This window comes from Ornithodoros turicata, chromosome 9 (genome assembly GCF_037126465.1).
Source record: "Ornithodoros turicata isolate Travis chromosome 9, ASM3712646v1, whole genome shotgun sequence".
Taxonomy (NCBI): Eukaryota; Metazoa; Arthropoda; class Arachnida; order Ixodida; family Argasidae; genus Ornithodoros; species Ornithodoros turicata.
In genome coordinates this window covers 17,975,168-17,988,000 of record NC_088209.1, presented here as the reverse complement: position 1 = coordinate 17,988,000, position 12,833 = coordinate 17,975,168, and the positions used below count along the sequence as shown (strand labels likewise).

General features: G+C 43.1%; 1 protein-coding gene across 2 annotated transcripts in view; it reads left to right on the top strand.

The window, feature by feature from the left end:
• Nucleotides 1-9,269, top strand: part of LOC135368256 (ATP-binding cassette sub-family A member 2-like) — a 57,180-nt gene extending 47,911 nt beyond the window's left edge. For both annotated transcript variants that reach the window (XM_064601419.1, XM_064601418.1), the window contains exons 50-51: nucleotides 500-667; nucleotides 1,052-9,269. In XM_064601419.1, coding sequence (XP_064457489.1) covers nucleotides 500-667; nucleotides 1,052-1,090 — 207 coding nt within the window. In that variant the 3' untranslated portion in view covers nucleotides 1,091-9,269. The remainder of the gene's footprint in view (nucleotides 1-499; nucleotides 668-1,051) is intronic.
• The last annotated feature ends 3,564 nt before the right edge of the window (nucleotides 9,270-12,833 follow it).

Sequence of the window (12,833 nt, the reverse complement as noted above, 5' to 3'; positions counted from 1 at the left end):
TCCTCTGTACTCACCTAAATTACTGCACTAATTATTCCCTAGGCTGTCTAACACGATAATTGAGGACGTGTCCTTTCGGTCGTTGTAATAAATGTTGTTCGTCGGCATCTTCATCACGGGCTTCAGCAGTAATACTCATGGTAGATAATAAGACAAGGGCAACTTTTTTTAATTGTTCGAGCAATGGTGTGACAGATTTTCAAATATTGATATATCGATAATTCATTGATATAAGTATTGATTTTTAATTGGTTTCATTTATAATTTTTTTACGATGTTGACATTTATCGTAGAACTGTACGAATATTCGAAATTTCGAATATGAAACAGATATCTGATGCTATTCGCAACCTATTTTCGGTATTCGAAACATTCGAATATTTTCGAATGCGCCAGAGCGTGATCCATAAACATTTTTCCAGCACTGTACAGAAATTTTGTGGGATACCCTTTACTGCTTCTTCAAAAGCAAGCAAAACGGAGAATTTTCTGCTTTCAGGTGTTCATCAATTTTGTAAAACAGCAGTCTGAGAGAGGTCGGGAACCCACGTGGGCGGCAAGCAGACACGCAACTGATGTGTTCCGACGGTTCCGACATGTCCCTCTGGATGACACCATTGGAGACAGTGATGATGATGACATTCAGGAGCGTCTGCAAAAGTCGCAGGTAGATAGCTCTCAAAATTTGACTATTTTGACTGGCACCTGTGGTTACTTTTTGCATCCTGTCGTCTTACTTAATGTACGATGCTGTACAAAAAGTTTACGTAACACACTCCGGCACATTCCCTCCTTAGAGTGACATGCTGGCAGTGAATGGAACCGTACAGACCTGCAAACAGGTGGCTAGATTACCTAGGCACATGTCTGTCAGTTTGTACAGTCCCATTCTCAGCCAGAGTGTCGCTCTGAGGAAGGAATGCAACGGAGCGTGTTCCGTAAAGTTTTGTCCAGCACTGCAGAGCATAGGGAGGAGACTCATGTGCATGTTCATGTTTATGGAAGTTGAAGAAAATATTAACACTTTACATATGGCATGGACTTCTTTCAGAGTCATCTGGAATTTCTGAATATGGATGTGGAGTGCTAATGGCCATTATGCTGTCGACTGCATTCGTGAAGGGAGTAGAAAAAGAGTGCTTGAAGCCTGTCGAGTGCCGCAGTTTTACAGTGTCCGATGCAAGGAGTCATGAGCATGAGTATTTGAATCTCTGCTTTGTGCTCACTGTGAGAAGGAAAGGGAAAGAAGGAAATGCACATGTACCTACCTCGTTCTTTTCGAGCTAAACTTTGTTGAACATAATAGGTCGCATATAGTCATGGGGTTTGGAGAACGTACAGCTCCGGTGTATTTTTTTTTTTATTTTCTCATCATTTGCTACCAGGCCATCACACTTCACCTGTACATATCTGTTATGTAGCCCTCCAGCGTGCTTCTGATAAGCTAGGCACCCCTTTTGGTGTAGCGTACAGTATAACATAACCTTTATACAATGTTCACTAAGTGACGCTGGCATATTGGTCTTGCATAAAATGTGACCTAATCCCATTCAGCACAAATTGTTGCAGTGATATTGCACCAATATTGCCACGCAATATTGATGTTATGTTGCTAATGACAGCAACAATGCTGCTACAATGTTATAAAAACAACATTGCAAAAATGTTGTATGTCAATGTTGATACGACGTTGCTAATGATCGCCTTCATTACGTTGCAGCAATGTTGCAGAAACAACATTGCAAAAATATAACATTGCAATGCTGATGTGACATTGCTAAGGACTGACTTCGTTATTTTTCAACAATGTTAGGGAAACAACATCACAAAAACATGACACTGCAATGTTGATGTAACATTGCTAATGACCAGTTATTTTATATTGTAGCAACATTACAAAAGCAACACTGGAGGAACACTGCAGTGTTGTCTTGGTGATATGTGTGCTATGTAACACAGTATGCTTATATACTTAGAGCCTGAAGTTTTCGGGAAATATTTTTTTCCCAATTCTCTCTAAATTTGCTCTAAATTCATGCGAATGTGGGTGGAGAAACTTCCAGTATGGTAAATTTGTGGAGAAAACTGGCTCTATTACTCCAGTGAGCTGTACTGGTTTGGTACAAACAGTGATTGATGTAATTGTGTTTGCTGCCAAACAACCTAGTGTGCATTCCTACAGACGTTTCAGTGAGGGCAATGTGCCGGGTAAACATCAGGTTTCACCCTAAAGAGGCAACCTTCAATTCAGGGTGCAAATTCGGGACAAGCACGACAATTCAACCACGTGCTGGGTCTCTTGAATCATCTCTCAAATTTAGGCAGCATTGGCCAAAAACGGAGACACAAAAGCGTTACGACCGACCTCTTTCACTGACAGTAACGGAAAATGAACAGTCACTGTCTATTTTCTTGACTCAATTGTTATTTTGGTTTAATTCTTTTGATACGAATTTCGAATGATACGAATCTTTTCCGTTACCCTGTGAAATTCGTATCATCGAGATTCTACTGTAACTGCGAAGTTTCGTCAGTGTCCAATGTGCAACATTGCTCTTGCAACAGTTTTGCTCTACGCATCCTTTGAAATACAGCCGGCACATTGGTACAATGATACTGCTGCAACGTTGAAATCAGGTTGCTGATGCGCTGTTTTCTGAGCAATGCTATCGCAGCATTGCATTCACATTGCTTGCCAAACATAACATCAGCAATGTAACTCCGACATTTCATCAGTGTAGCACGCAACATTGCTTCGGCAACACAATCACACTGTTAGCTCTACGCATCTTCTTGAATAGAGCAAAAACATTGAAATAAAGATATTGCACCAACATTGAATTTACGTTGCTGATTAAGCATTTTGGAAGAAATGCAGTTACAACATAGCATTGACATTTCTTGCAAAACATTGCATCAACAATGTAAATGCGACATTACCTCAGTGTAACACATTCAACATTGCTTCAGTAACATCATCGCAATGTTAGCTTTACACAATTTTTAAAATATAGCATGCACATTGAAACAAATATATTGCTACAACGATGAATTTGGGCATGAAACACTGCTGCAACACTTCAACGTTCTGGTAACATTGATGCAACACATTTGCAACATGTTGTGCTGTCTTGGATCCCATGCCGAATTCATACTGAACTTGAAGAACGAAAAGGTAGCGTCTCCTTGGTAACGTCTCTTGGGATTTGATATTGAAAACCTGCTTTGCTGGAATTTTGTGGGAAAATCCAAATGTTGCCTCTTGTCTTTGAGTTCAATGATGGTAAGGCCACCAGGGAACCAATCTTCAGCTTGGCGATATTGTGTAATGCGCTTCTGATATCCTAATATAAGTCTATCACAGGGGTCGGGAACATTTGCAATCCTAAGGGCCGCATTTCAGCCCCCCCCCCCATTATTCAAGAGTCCTAACTTTTTAAGGGCGACCTCACAGACATCAAATCAAAGCCCCCGTCGGTACCGCTAAACTGCATATGTGAGGGGGCGCCACCCCTTCCACAGACGATGTCTACAAAACTAACTTTGGATAACTTTATCTTAAACTAAACACTGACCCGCCTGTGTTGGTCCTGCAGCAAGGGCTATTTCGTAAAGGAGGCTTCACCTCATGCACGGAAGCATCAGGTGAAGCCCACTTTCGGGTTGTGTCGTTCATATTCGTGGAATAGTCGAATATTCGAGAAATTGAATATTGGATATTCGATTCGCGAATCGAATAGTTCGAGCGTTTGATATTCGATTCGAATTCGAGAACTCGAATATTCGCACACCCCTACATTTAACCTGAATAAGGTCGAACCTTACATGTACAGCACATCTACGTGATATATGCGTATGGACCTTCACATGAGGCAGCATGCACATTGTTTTATAGTACCCTCTTTCTGGAATTTTTGAGCCTTCACGTGCAGCTTCAGAAACTATATTAGAATATATTCAGTTTGAAAGCGATATCACTTTGGCTCGAGATCGGAGTATACGATTACGTATTCGATTGAGATTTATTTATTTATTTATTTATTGATGTACCTCAACTTCCCCCCAAGGGCGTTACATGAGGAGAACACTGACATGAAGGGGAACTCTGGTTTGGAATTTAATTAGGATTGGATATCCAACTATTCACTTTGCTACAGTATTAAAGAAATGCAGCCTTATTTGTTTACAATCCCTGCACATGCCAATACAGCCTTCATGAGACATCACATGATGTTTGGAGTCAGCCAAAAGGAAAAGTAACGATATCGCAAACTTTGTTCAACTTCAAGATTGAGGCCCATGTGGCTCTGCCTATTGAGCCTATTCTGCCTAGTCTGCTCTGCACACTCACTCATGGGCGGCCATCATTGGTCACACAAACAAGACGTACTGTATTTCTCCCTTGATATCATTTATGTCTAGTCATTTTCTAATTTTTAATTTTTGCTAATCTTTGTATTGCTTATGTTAGCACATAGTGTTGCCGTTGAGACACTTGTGTTAAAAGATAATGTGTACACCAACAGTTTTTCTTCTGTTAGCGGTGTTGAGTATCGAAGAATGAATTATTTATTTCTTGCGCCGGCCGCGGCTCGGCACCGGCGCATGACGGTAGCGGGTGACGATGGCGGCAGGTCCGCTACACAATCCTTATCCTGTATATCGTCGTGACACTGCAGCAGTACTTTTGCATCTTCGGTAGCTTGGGAAGTATGCCTTGCTGGTGCCGGCTCAACATTGCGGCATCATTAGGATATTGCAGTGAACAAACCAGATAAACAAATTATAGCTCTGTAATGTTGCATTATATTTTTTATGATAGGGTTGACATATGTGTAACTGCATCTGGGGATCTCGGGAAAACGGCTGGTGCAGGGGTGTTGATTTGTTGGGCAACTGTGTTGCACCTGTCAGACCTGCCAACTGTGAGACCTGCATAGTCAACTCAATGGCTACGGAGCACCCTTGCTTATGAGAATTCATTGATTATTATCCATCAAGCAGTCTCGTTTCCTACTGAAGGAGGCTGTTGTCTCCTGTGACTATAGCCGTGAGGCATTTTGCATAAGACCCTATAACATTTTTATGGCATCATATCGTGTTATATTACAGTTGCCGTCCGATTTTTCGGACTCGGCGGGGATCGCGCAAGAGTCCGAATAATCGAGCAGTCCGAAAAAAAACGAATTTCGCTTCAAAATAAACTTTACTAAGCCCTAGTAGGCTGGAAAAATTTGTCGATGCTTTCCTAACGCGCTTCCAGCTCTGCCTAATAACATCAGCTTCTATTTCCCGAAGCGACATTTCGTCAGTGTAAGTACACTGACAGAGGCACCGCCGTCATCAAGTCCGCAAGTCGGCTTCACCTAACGCATGCGTGCTTAAGGTGAAGCTCGCTTTACAGCGCTGTCGCACGACTAGTGGGCGGACAGCAGGTGCTGGGCCGTTGGCCAAAAACAAAGACGCAAAAGCGCAACGACAGACCTCTTCTACTCAGAGGAATGGAAAATCAACAATCATCACTGCCTATTTTTTTGCCTCAATATTTTAGTTGGTTGATTTCTTCTGATACGAATTTCAGATGATACCAATGTTTTCCGTCACCCCATGAGAGAAATTCGCGGGTTGGGCAAACAGAGTCCGAAATATCGAGCGACGGAGCTGCACGGCGTCCGAAATTTTGGACGTTCTTATACATCACCTCTATGGGACCCGCGGCCGTTCCGCGAATGAGTCCGAATAATCGAGCATGTCCGAAAAATCGGTCGGCGACTGTATGTTGTTAGGAGGAGCGAGCTGGCCAAAAAAAATTATTGTGGTGCATAATTCAAAATTTAGATTGAAAATTCAAAATAACAAAAATTTCTGCAAAATATTGCGGTGAAATTACACGAATAAGTCCTGGAAGTATGACATTCACAGGAATCATTCTGACTCGTGGTCAATCAGAGTTTGCCTTAGGTCCCTTGCACCCAGCCCTGTTCAGAAATATCAGTTGAACCTAGCATGCAGAACATGGTTGTGACAAGCTACAAAGTTATAGCATACGAGGTACCCTTTTATATATGTGACAATATGTAATAGAAATAAATTTTTGTTTACGGTCGGTTCAATATCGGATAGAAAGCTGGCATACCTATAGCTCAGCACATAAAATCAGCTCCGTGAAGTCGTAACTGGAAACAATTGTGCTCTGTTGTATTTGCAGAGAACAGCCAAGCTGTAGGTCAGTCTGCTTTATAAGAGGTATGTTGTGGCAAGCACAACAACCACAATTACTGCCTCTTTGGCCCCTCACGTTTTTGGGTGCTTGACACTGCACTCGCACTTTCGTAATTGGTGTGACCCAAAAAGATTTTGTTGAAAAGTTGAAAAATGTTGTATATTATGTAGCAAGCATCATCTGGAGCCTATATACGGCATCAATATCTGTCTACATGAGTGTTGGGAAAATGCAGGAAAGAAAGGGAAAGAATGCTGCAATGTGCAGCAGAAATTATGGCATATTGCGCCTATTGATTGGCACTCATTGCCGTTATTGTAAGTTACAGTGGGTGCATATATTATAGGCGTTTCCTCGTTTGGACCTTTGTTGAAGTTTTCGCAGTTGTCCAGTTGCAGTGCACAAATTTTGCACCCAAAATACGTCAGAATTGAGCTGGCATTTGTCCTGTGAAGGGATTTTAATTGAGAACTGGTTAAAATGTTTACACCCGATAGGAGATGTAAGACAGACTACGACAAAACAATTAAACATAAACCATGGAATAAAAATAGTAATTGCAGGTAGAGTAGATCATCTCCGCAGACATTTTCTTGTTGATTTGACTGCTTATTGAACAACATTCAAACACTCTTTTACGAACTATAATAGCACATTTTAGTCAAGCGTGACTTTCACAGGCACACTTAAGTGCGTACTACCACATACAAACAAGCAGAGTCATTGGGATGTTGTGCCAACCTGTAGTCGGTCTCTAGTTTCTGGGAGAATTTCTTCGTAGCAACAGGACGGTTACGATGAAGCTCGTGACAAATGTGTTCCTGAGACTGAATCTGTCAGTTTTCATTGTGCGCCGTATGTTTTCACACCCCAATAGCTTACGCTTCCTGGCATTATTTTGTACGTCACTTTTGTGCCCTTAGAGCGAAGCTCTCATTAAGCTTGTGAAGTGATAAATTGGGGGACTTGCACAACAACGTGTACGCCACAGTTCGGAATACAAACTGTGTCAGGAATTTGAAATCAAATTTCAATACAAAGTCTTCAGGCTCTACTGGTCGCATGTCCCATATGATGTTCCTGTGTTGTGCTGAAGAACACAGGAACCAGAGTAATTACTTTCTTTGGACACCACAGTCGTGCAATAGATACAGGCGCAGATGCCTGTGGCTGCGTAGATTTTTAAGTCTATACAACGCATAGTGGGCAAAGTTGCCTCTACAGGGTCGCAAGTTGTCAGTCGTACTTTGCAGTAAAGCATATTGTGTCTGCAAGGCAGTGAAGATGAAGTTGCGAGTCTGTGTGTGTTGAAGTTGAACTGCAGAGCATAGACCTGACCCTCTTACACATGACCATGCATTAATTACAAAACCAATGTAGGTAACTTTATTACATCCTAGCTCCTTTTACCTGCCTGTCGTAAGGCACACCTATTGATTGACTGCTTGATACTTATTGACTGACTGATCTGGACATAATGCAAAACGACATCAAAGTGCACGTGAGCTTTCACGTACAATCCTGCATTACATGCAGAAACTATCAAGTGCTCAAATCGTTTCAAGTGTGGACTCCTTCTGTTATGTCACATTAGCTCGAACCTGCAAAGTTTAAGTACCTGTGCAGGTGCCTTCTCTTATAGTATAAGCTGCATTTAGTCACTTTATACATATACTAAATGGCAGTATATATATAGCCCACTGGTTCTCAACCTGCAGAATTTGGGTGTTCATGAACATCATACGAGATTTCTACGTATGTACATATGGATCTCTGTAGCATTAGTGTTAGTCATAGGTCTCTCGAAGTTGCAGTGACAAAATTACAGGTTCTGTCAAATTCACATGTTAACAACCACTGACCTAGACCGTTATTACCAGTTAAATATGGATCAGTGAACGCAGGGTGAACTCTCCATCAAAGTAACATCTGTGTTTCTTACTGCTTTTGGACTGGGACATTCAGTAGGTCCGTCGAGAGTCAAATTTGAGAGTGCCACAGAATTCCGCATCTCTGTCTCTTTTGCAATAAATGCTCATTGTAACATAGACAGTCGGCTTTTGCAGAAAGCGAAATCTTGCACAGCACCGCTCTTTGTTTCTGACAAATGGCATTCAGTCCCCGTGTGGCACGTACATTTTTTGCTCTCGATGGGATCTCCTCAGAATATCCAAACCTCGATGTCCCCTAGAGATTCTCTTTGCGACGTACAGAGGATCTCCAGAGTTGGATATCCGCAACAACTGCATTACACATAAATTTCAACAATCTTTGACTCTGAGTAATTGGCATACTTTTGTCTCGATTACTTTTGACTACTGCTCTATATTTGGGTGCACGTTACTGACTTTCACGCAGCATAACACCATGTAACAGAATTTTTAAAAATTTTGTTTATTTATTATTATTTTGAACTCCGGCCTAGTGTACAGGCACGCATTGACGTTGCCTGGTCTGCTGAAGTGAAAGGCTGCTACAGTCAAGTTAGAGACAAATGACAAGTATAAGAGATACCTTCCCATGTACTGCGTCGATATGATCTTGCTTTGAAACTGCCTTTCGTGATGACCGTACGGGGATGTGTGAGTTTGTGTGTGCACAGTTTGGCAAGAAGTTAGTGGCAGTTTATCTAAGCAGTCTACTAATATCGCAAACGAACTGCTCTCTGTCTGGTGACTTTGTTACGCTACAGTGCAATGCCTATTCTTAGACTGTGACATATCATTTGTATTCGGTGTATTCATTGCCAATATTTTTTGATTATAGGTATATGTTTGTACTGCTTACCGAGGATAGTTGTACATAATTTATGTGCATTTATGTACCAAAGTTCCCCACCTCCTATACTGGCTACATCTTATATGAGCATTTGCATAAAATGCTTACTTCCGAGGTCAGGAAGTTCCTCATTTGTTTTTGTGCCTGCCATTTCAGTATACATGTATGTCAATGGCTTCACCGTCAAGGTAATGTTGTAGGTTATGTTTGTGAAGCTCTGGTCGTTTAATTTTTTTATTCTGGTATTACAAAAGTAAACGAAGTGGAACCATTTTGCCTTGTTTATGTCTAGTTATTGAAATCGCGTTCGTCTTTCAGAGGAATTGTAATATGCCGTGGACACACTGTGGTTTTGCAAAAGAGCACACACACACACACACTTAGCTGATTTGTGATTGGGGATAGCAGGAGGCAGTATCTGGGGGTCGGTATCTGGGTATTCGCGCTGGTCACATTGAGTTGCCGAACGACACGGGAGGCGGTGCCGCACTGTGCGGCAGTTCAGGATGGACGCCGAAAAGGCGTATAATAGTATTGTATTCGTGCTGATACAATGAAAATTTTTTCCTGTGTCATAATGCATGACATCTATACAGTGTACAGAGGCAGACGTATAAAGAACGTCCGATGGACATCCGTACGTGTGTTTCGGATGTACATTCATTAGAGGGGAAAGACATTCAGCCGGGATATCTCCGCAACGTGCCAACAACGTTATCTGGACAAGCATTCGATCGTCTATAGTAAGTCTTTTCAGCGAATTTTTTTATTTATCTGGATATCTAATGGACATACTAAATGTCCTAACCGAGCCATCCTGGACGTCTAAAGGACATGTGTCGACCCCAGTCACCTGCGACACGTCGCACTCTCCACCCAGACCTTTTGTCCTTTCCGTGCTGCGCCGTGCTATCTTCAGTCACTTCCATGACCTATGTCACCCTGGCATCCGCGCGACCCAACGGCTCATTGGTACAAGGTATGTCGGGCTTGGCATGAACTCTGACATCCGCCTCTGGGCACGCGCATGTATGCAGTGCCAGCGCGGCAAGGTTCAGCGCCACAACCGCTTGCCACCTTCAACCTTTCTGCCACCTGACGGGCGTTTCGACCACATCCACACTGACTTAGTTGGACCGCTTCCCACCGGTCAAGGCTCCACTCAGATACTCACCATGATTGACCGGTTTACGCGCTGGCCCGATGCCGTTCCCGTTCCTGACGCGACCGCCTCCACAGTAACTGCAGCCCTCGTCACTACGTGGATCTCTCGTTTTGAAACGCCGTCCATCGTCACAACCGACCGCGGTCGCCTGTTTCGAGTCCGCATTATTTGCCGCGCTCACCAACTCTCTTGGCACCAAACGAATCCGAACCACGGCATACCATCCTGCGTCGAACGGCCTGGTCGAACGTCTACACCGACAACTCAAAGTTGCGCTCCGTGCCTCCCCCCACATCCCATGGCCAGGGGTTATCCCGCTTGCCCTCCTAGGCTTACGCACCGCCGTCAAGCCCGATCTCGGATGTTCCGTGGCCAAGCTAGTCTATGGCACAACGCTGCGACTTCCTGGAGAGCTATACTGTGCCCACCTCCTGTGGACCCTCCGAGTAGCGCCGCGGAATATGTCACTGGGCTTCGCCACGTCATGGGTTCGTTAGGCCATACCGGCCATACGGGAATATGGGTTTAACCCGAAAAAGGCACTCTCTATTTATATTGCATCATTATATGTTGTATATTACGCATATTATATATTTTATTCGTTTATATATTTTATATATTATGTTACTTTATTGTATCTGTTTTGCATAAAACTTACCAGCATTCGTCAACAGTCTCCATTTGGGATGCTGCACGTTTCACGGTAAGCGCCAGGATTGTTGGCGAAGGTACCCCATGAAGATGACAAGGGTATGTGTGCTTGCGGTCTGGCCTCTACAGAGTAAAAAAAAACAACAAAAAAAACGACTGCATACGTGGGGTATACCTTAGTGAATGCAAGGCCACATAAACTGTTCGCAGCACAAAGAGGCATTTTGCCGCTAACAGAACGCACACAGAGCATGCCCGCCAACACCCTCTCCACTTTACCACTCCAAAGAAAAAGGAAATGCTGAACTATTTCTGTGTCACGAACTGTACGTAGTCTTGCCCACATCGCATTTCAAAAATATGACAGCCCTCGCCCTAAAGACCAAGATTATGGGGCTCACTTGACGGCCTAATTTGTCGTTTGCATTGCCAACTGTATAAGATGGACGCGACGAAATGTTTACCCATATGCACATTTAAAAAAATACTGCGAAGAGCAAGTCTCGTCGGTCATAGAGATCATAACGACTATATGTCGTCGACTGTGTATTGGGCATCAAGTAGAGAACCTGTCTCTGCAGGCAGGGTTTTTACACATACTCCAGTTCTAATCTAATCTATATATGTACTGGAGTGAGCGAATGTAAGCGAATAAACTCCACCCGAAGGGGGATTGATGCGCGTGCCCGCCAGGTCATATGAACAACGTAGACTAAGCTAAGTCTAATTTGCTGTATACAAGGCGTTTTTATTTTGCTTCTCTTCTTATTCGACACGGATTTTTTTTTTCTAATCTATCAGAGCTGCATTAATTTCGTTTCCCCGGGCGGATCATACGGCCTCCTGCTGTAAAAGATAGCGCACGCAACTGCTGAGCGACTAATTAGCTAAAATTCGTTGATTAACTTGATTAACATACTGATTAGATATGATTTCTGGGAAATGCAAGAGAGCAGTATCGGAACCAGCCATTATTCAATCCATCATCATTGTTGAACACCCTGAGAAGCGGCCGTACAAATTGTTGAATTTTGCTACACAAATAAGACGAAATCTATATCCACCCAATAAGGACTGTTCAATAATAATGGCTGATATACAAAGCCTGGCACCTCGCATTTTCCTGAAAACATCTAATTAATTAGTAAATTCATGAATTTTACCTAATGAATCATCCAGTACCTGTCCTTCAGCAAGTCGTAGGATAAAAAATATGGAAAGCAAACGAGCTGGTGACAGATCATGACAAAAACCCCGTGACTATGGGAAAATCAATAAAAAGACGCAGCGTCGCAGACGATATCGAAACCAAGTGAACAAGGGGAACTGATAAACCTCTACCCGAGAAACGTCATCATGACGTTGGTAGACAGACTGAAACCGAAACAGATCGGAAGGGGAGAGCAGGGTTCCACAAATGGGCACTTGTTCGCTGCCTCCTATTGAAAGAAAAGTAGGACCGAAGGTCGCCTCCCTTTCAGGGATCATCGTAATCCCCTCAAGACCGTGGTTTTCGAGCGCGACCTTGTTCGCCCCATAGCTTCGAGCATAGTTCACCTCTACCAAACCGGTGGCGCTGTCGAACACTATGATGCCCATTTGTTTACAAACAGGGAGAGGTCTATTGCAGATGACTACTGTGCGAAGTCGTCTAAAACGCCGCGCTCGACCGTGTCGCCATCTGAGAGAAGGAGCTGAAGCACAGGTACAGCCGTTCTTTTTTTTTCTTTTTTTTTCACGATTTATCCGCAGAGAAACGGGCCAATTGGCAGTATCGATACAAAATTTTGGTGCATAACACTGCTTCCCGACACTGTTTTTATTTGTTTTATCTCGTATTGCCAACTGTAGGATGGGACAAGCGTAAGCTTGCTCACATCACGCTTAAAAAACCCTGTATTTCTATTCGCTTCGATACACCATTCTGCTACTTCATCTCTGCCCTTACATGCACATAAGCGGCAGAAAAACGACGGTGTTTTACGCACTCGGGTGTTCACGTACGCGAACATCCCA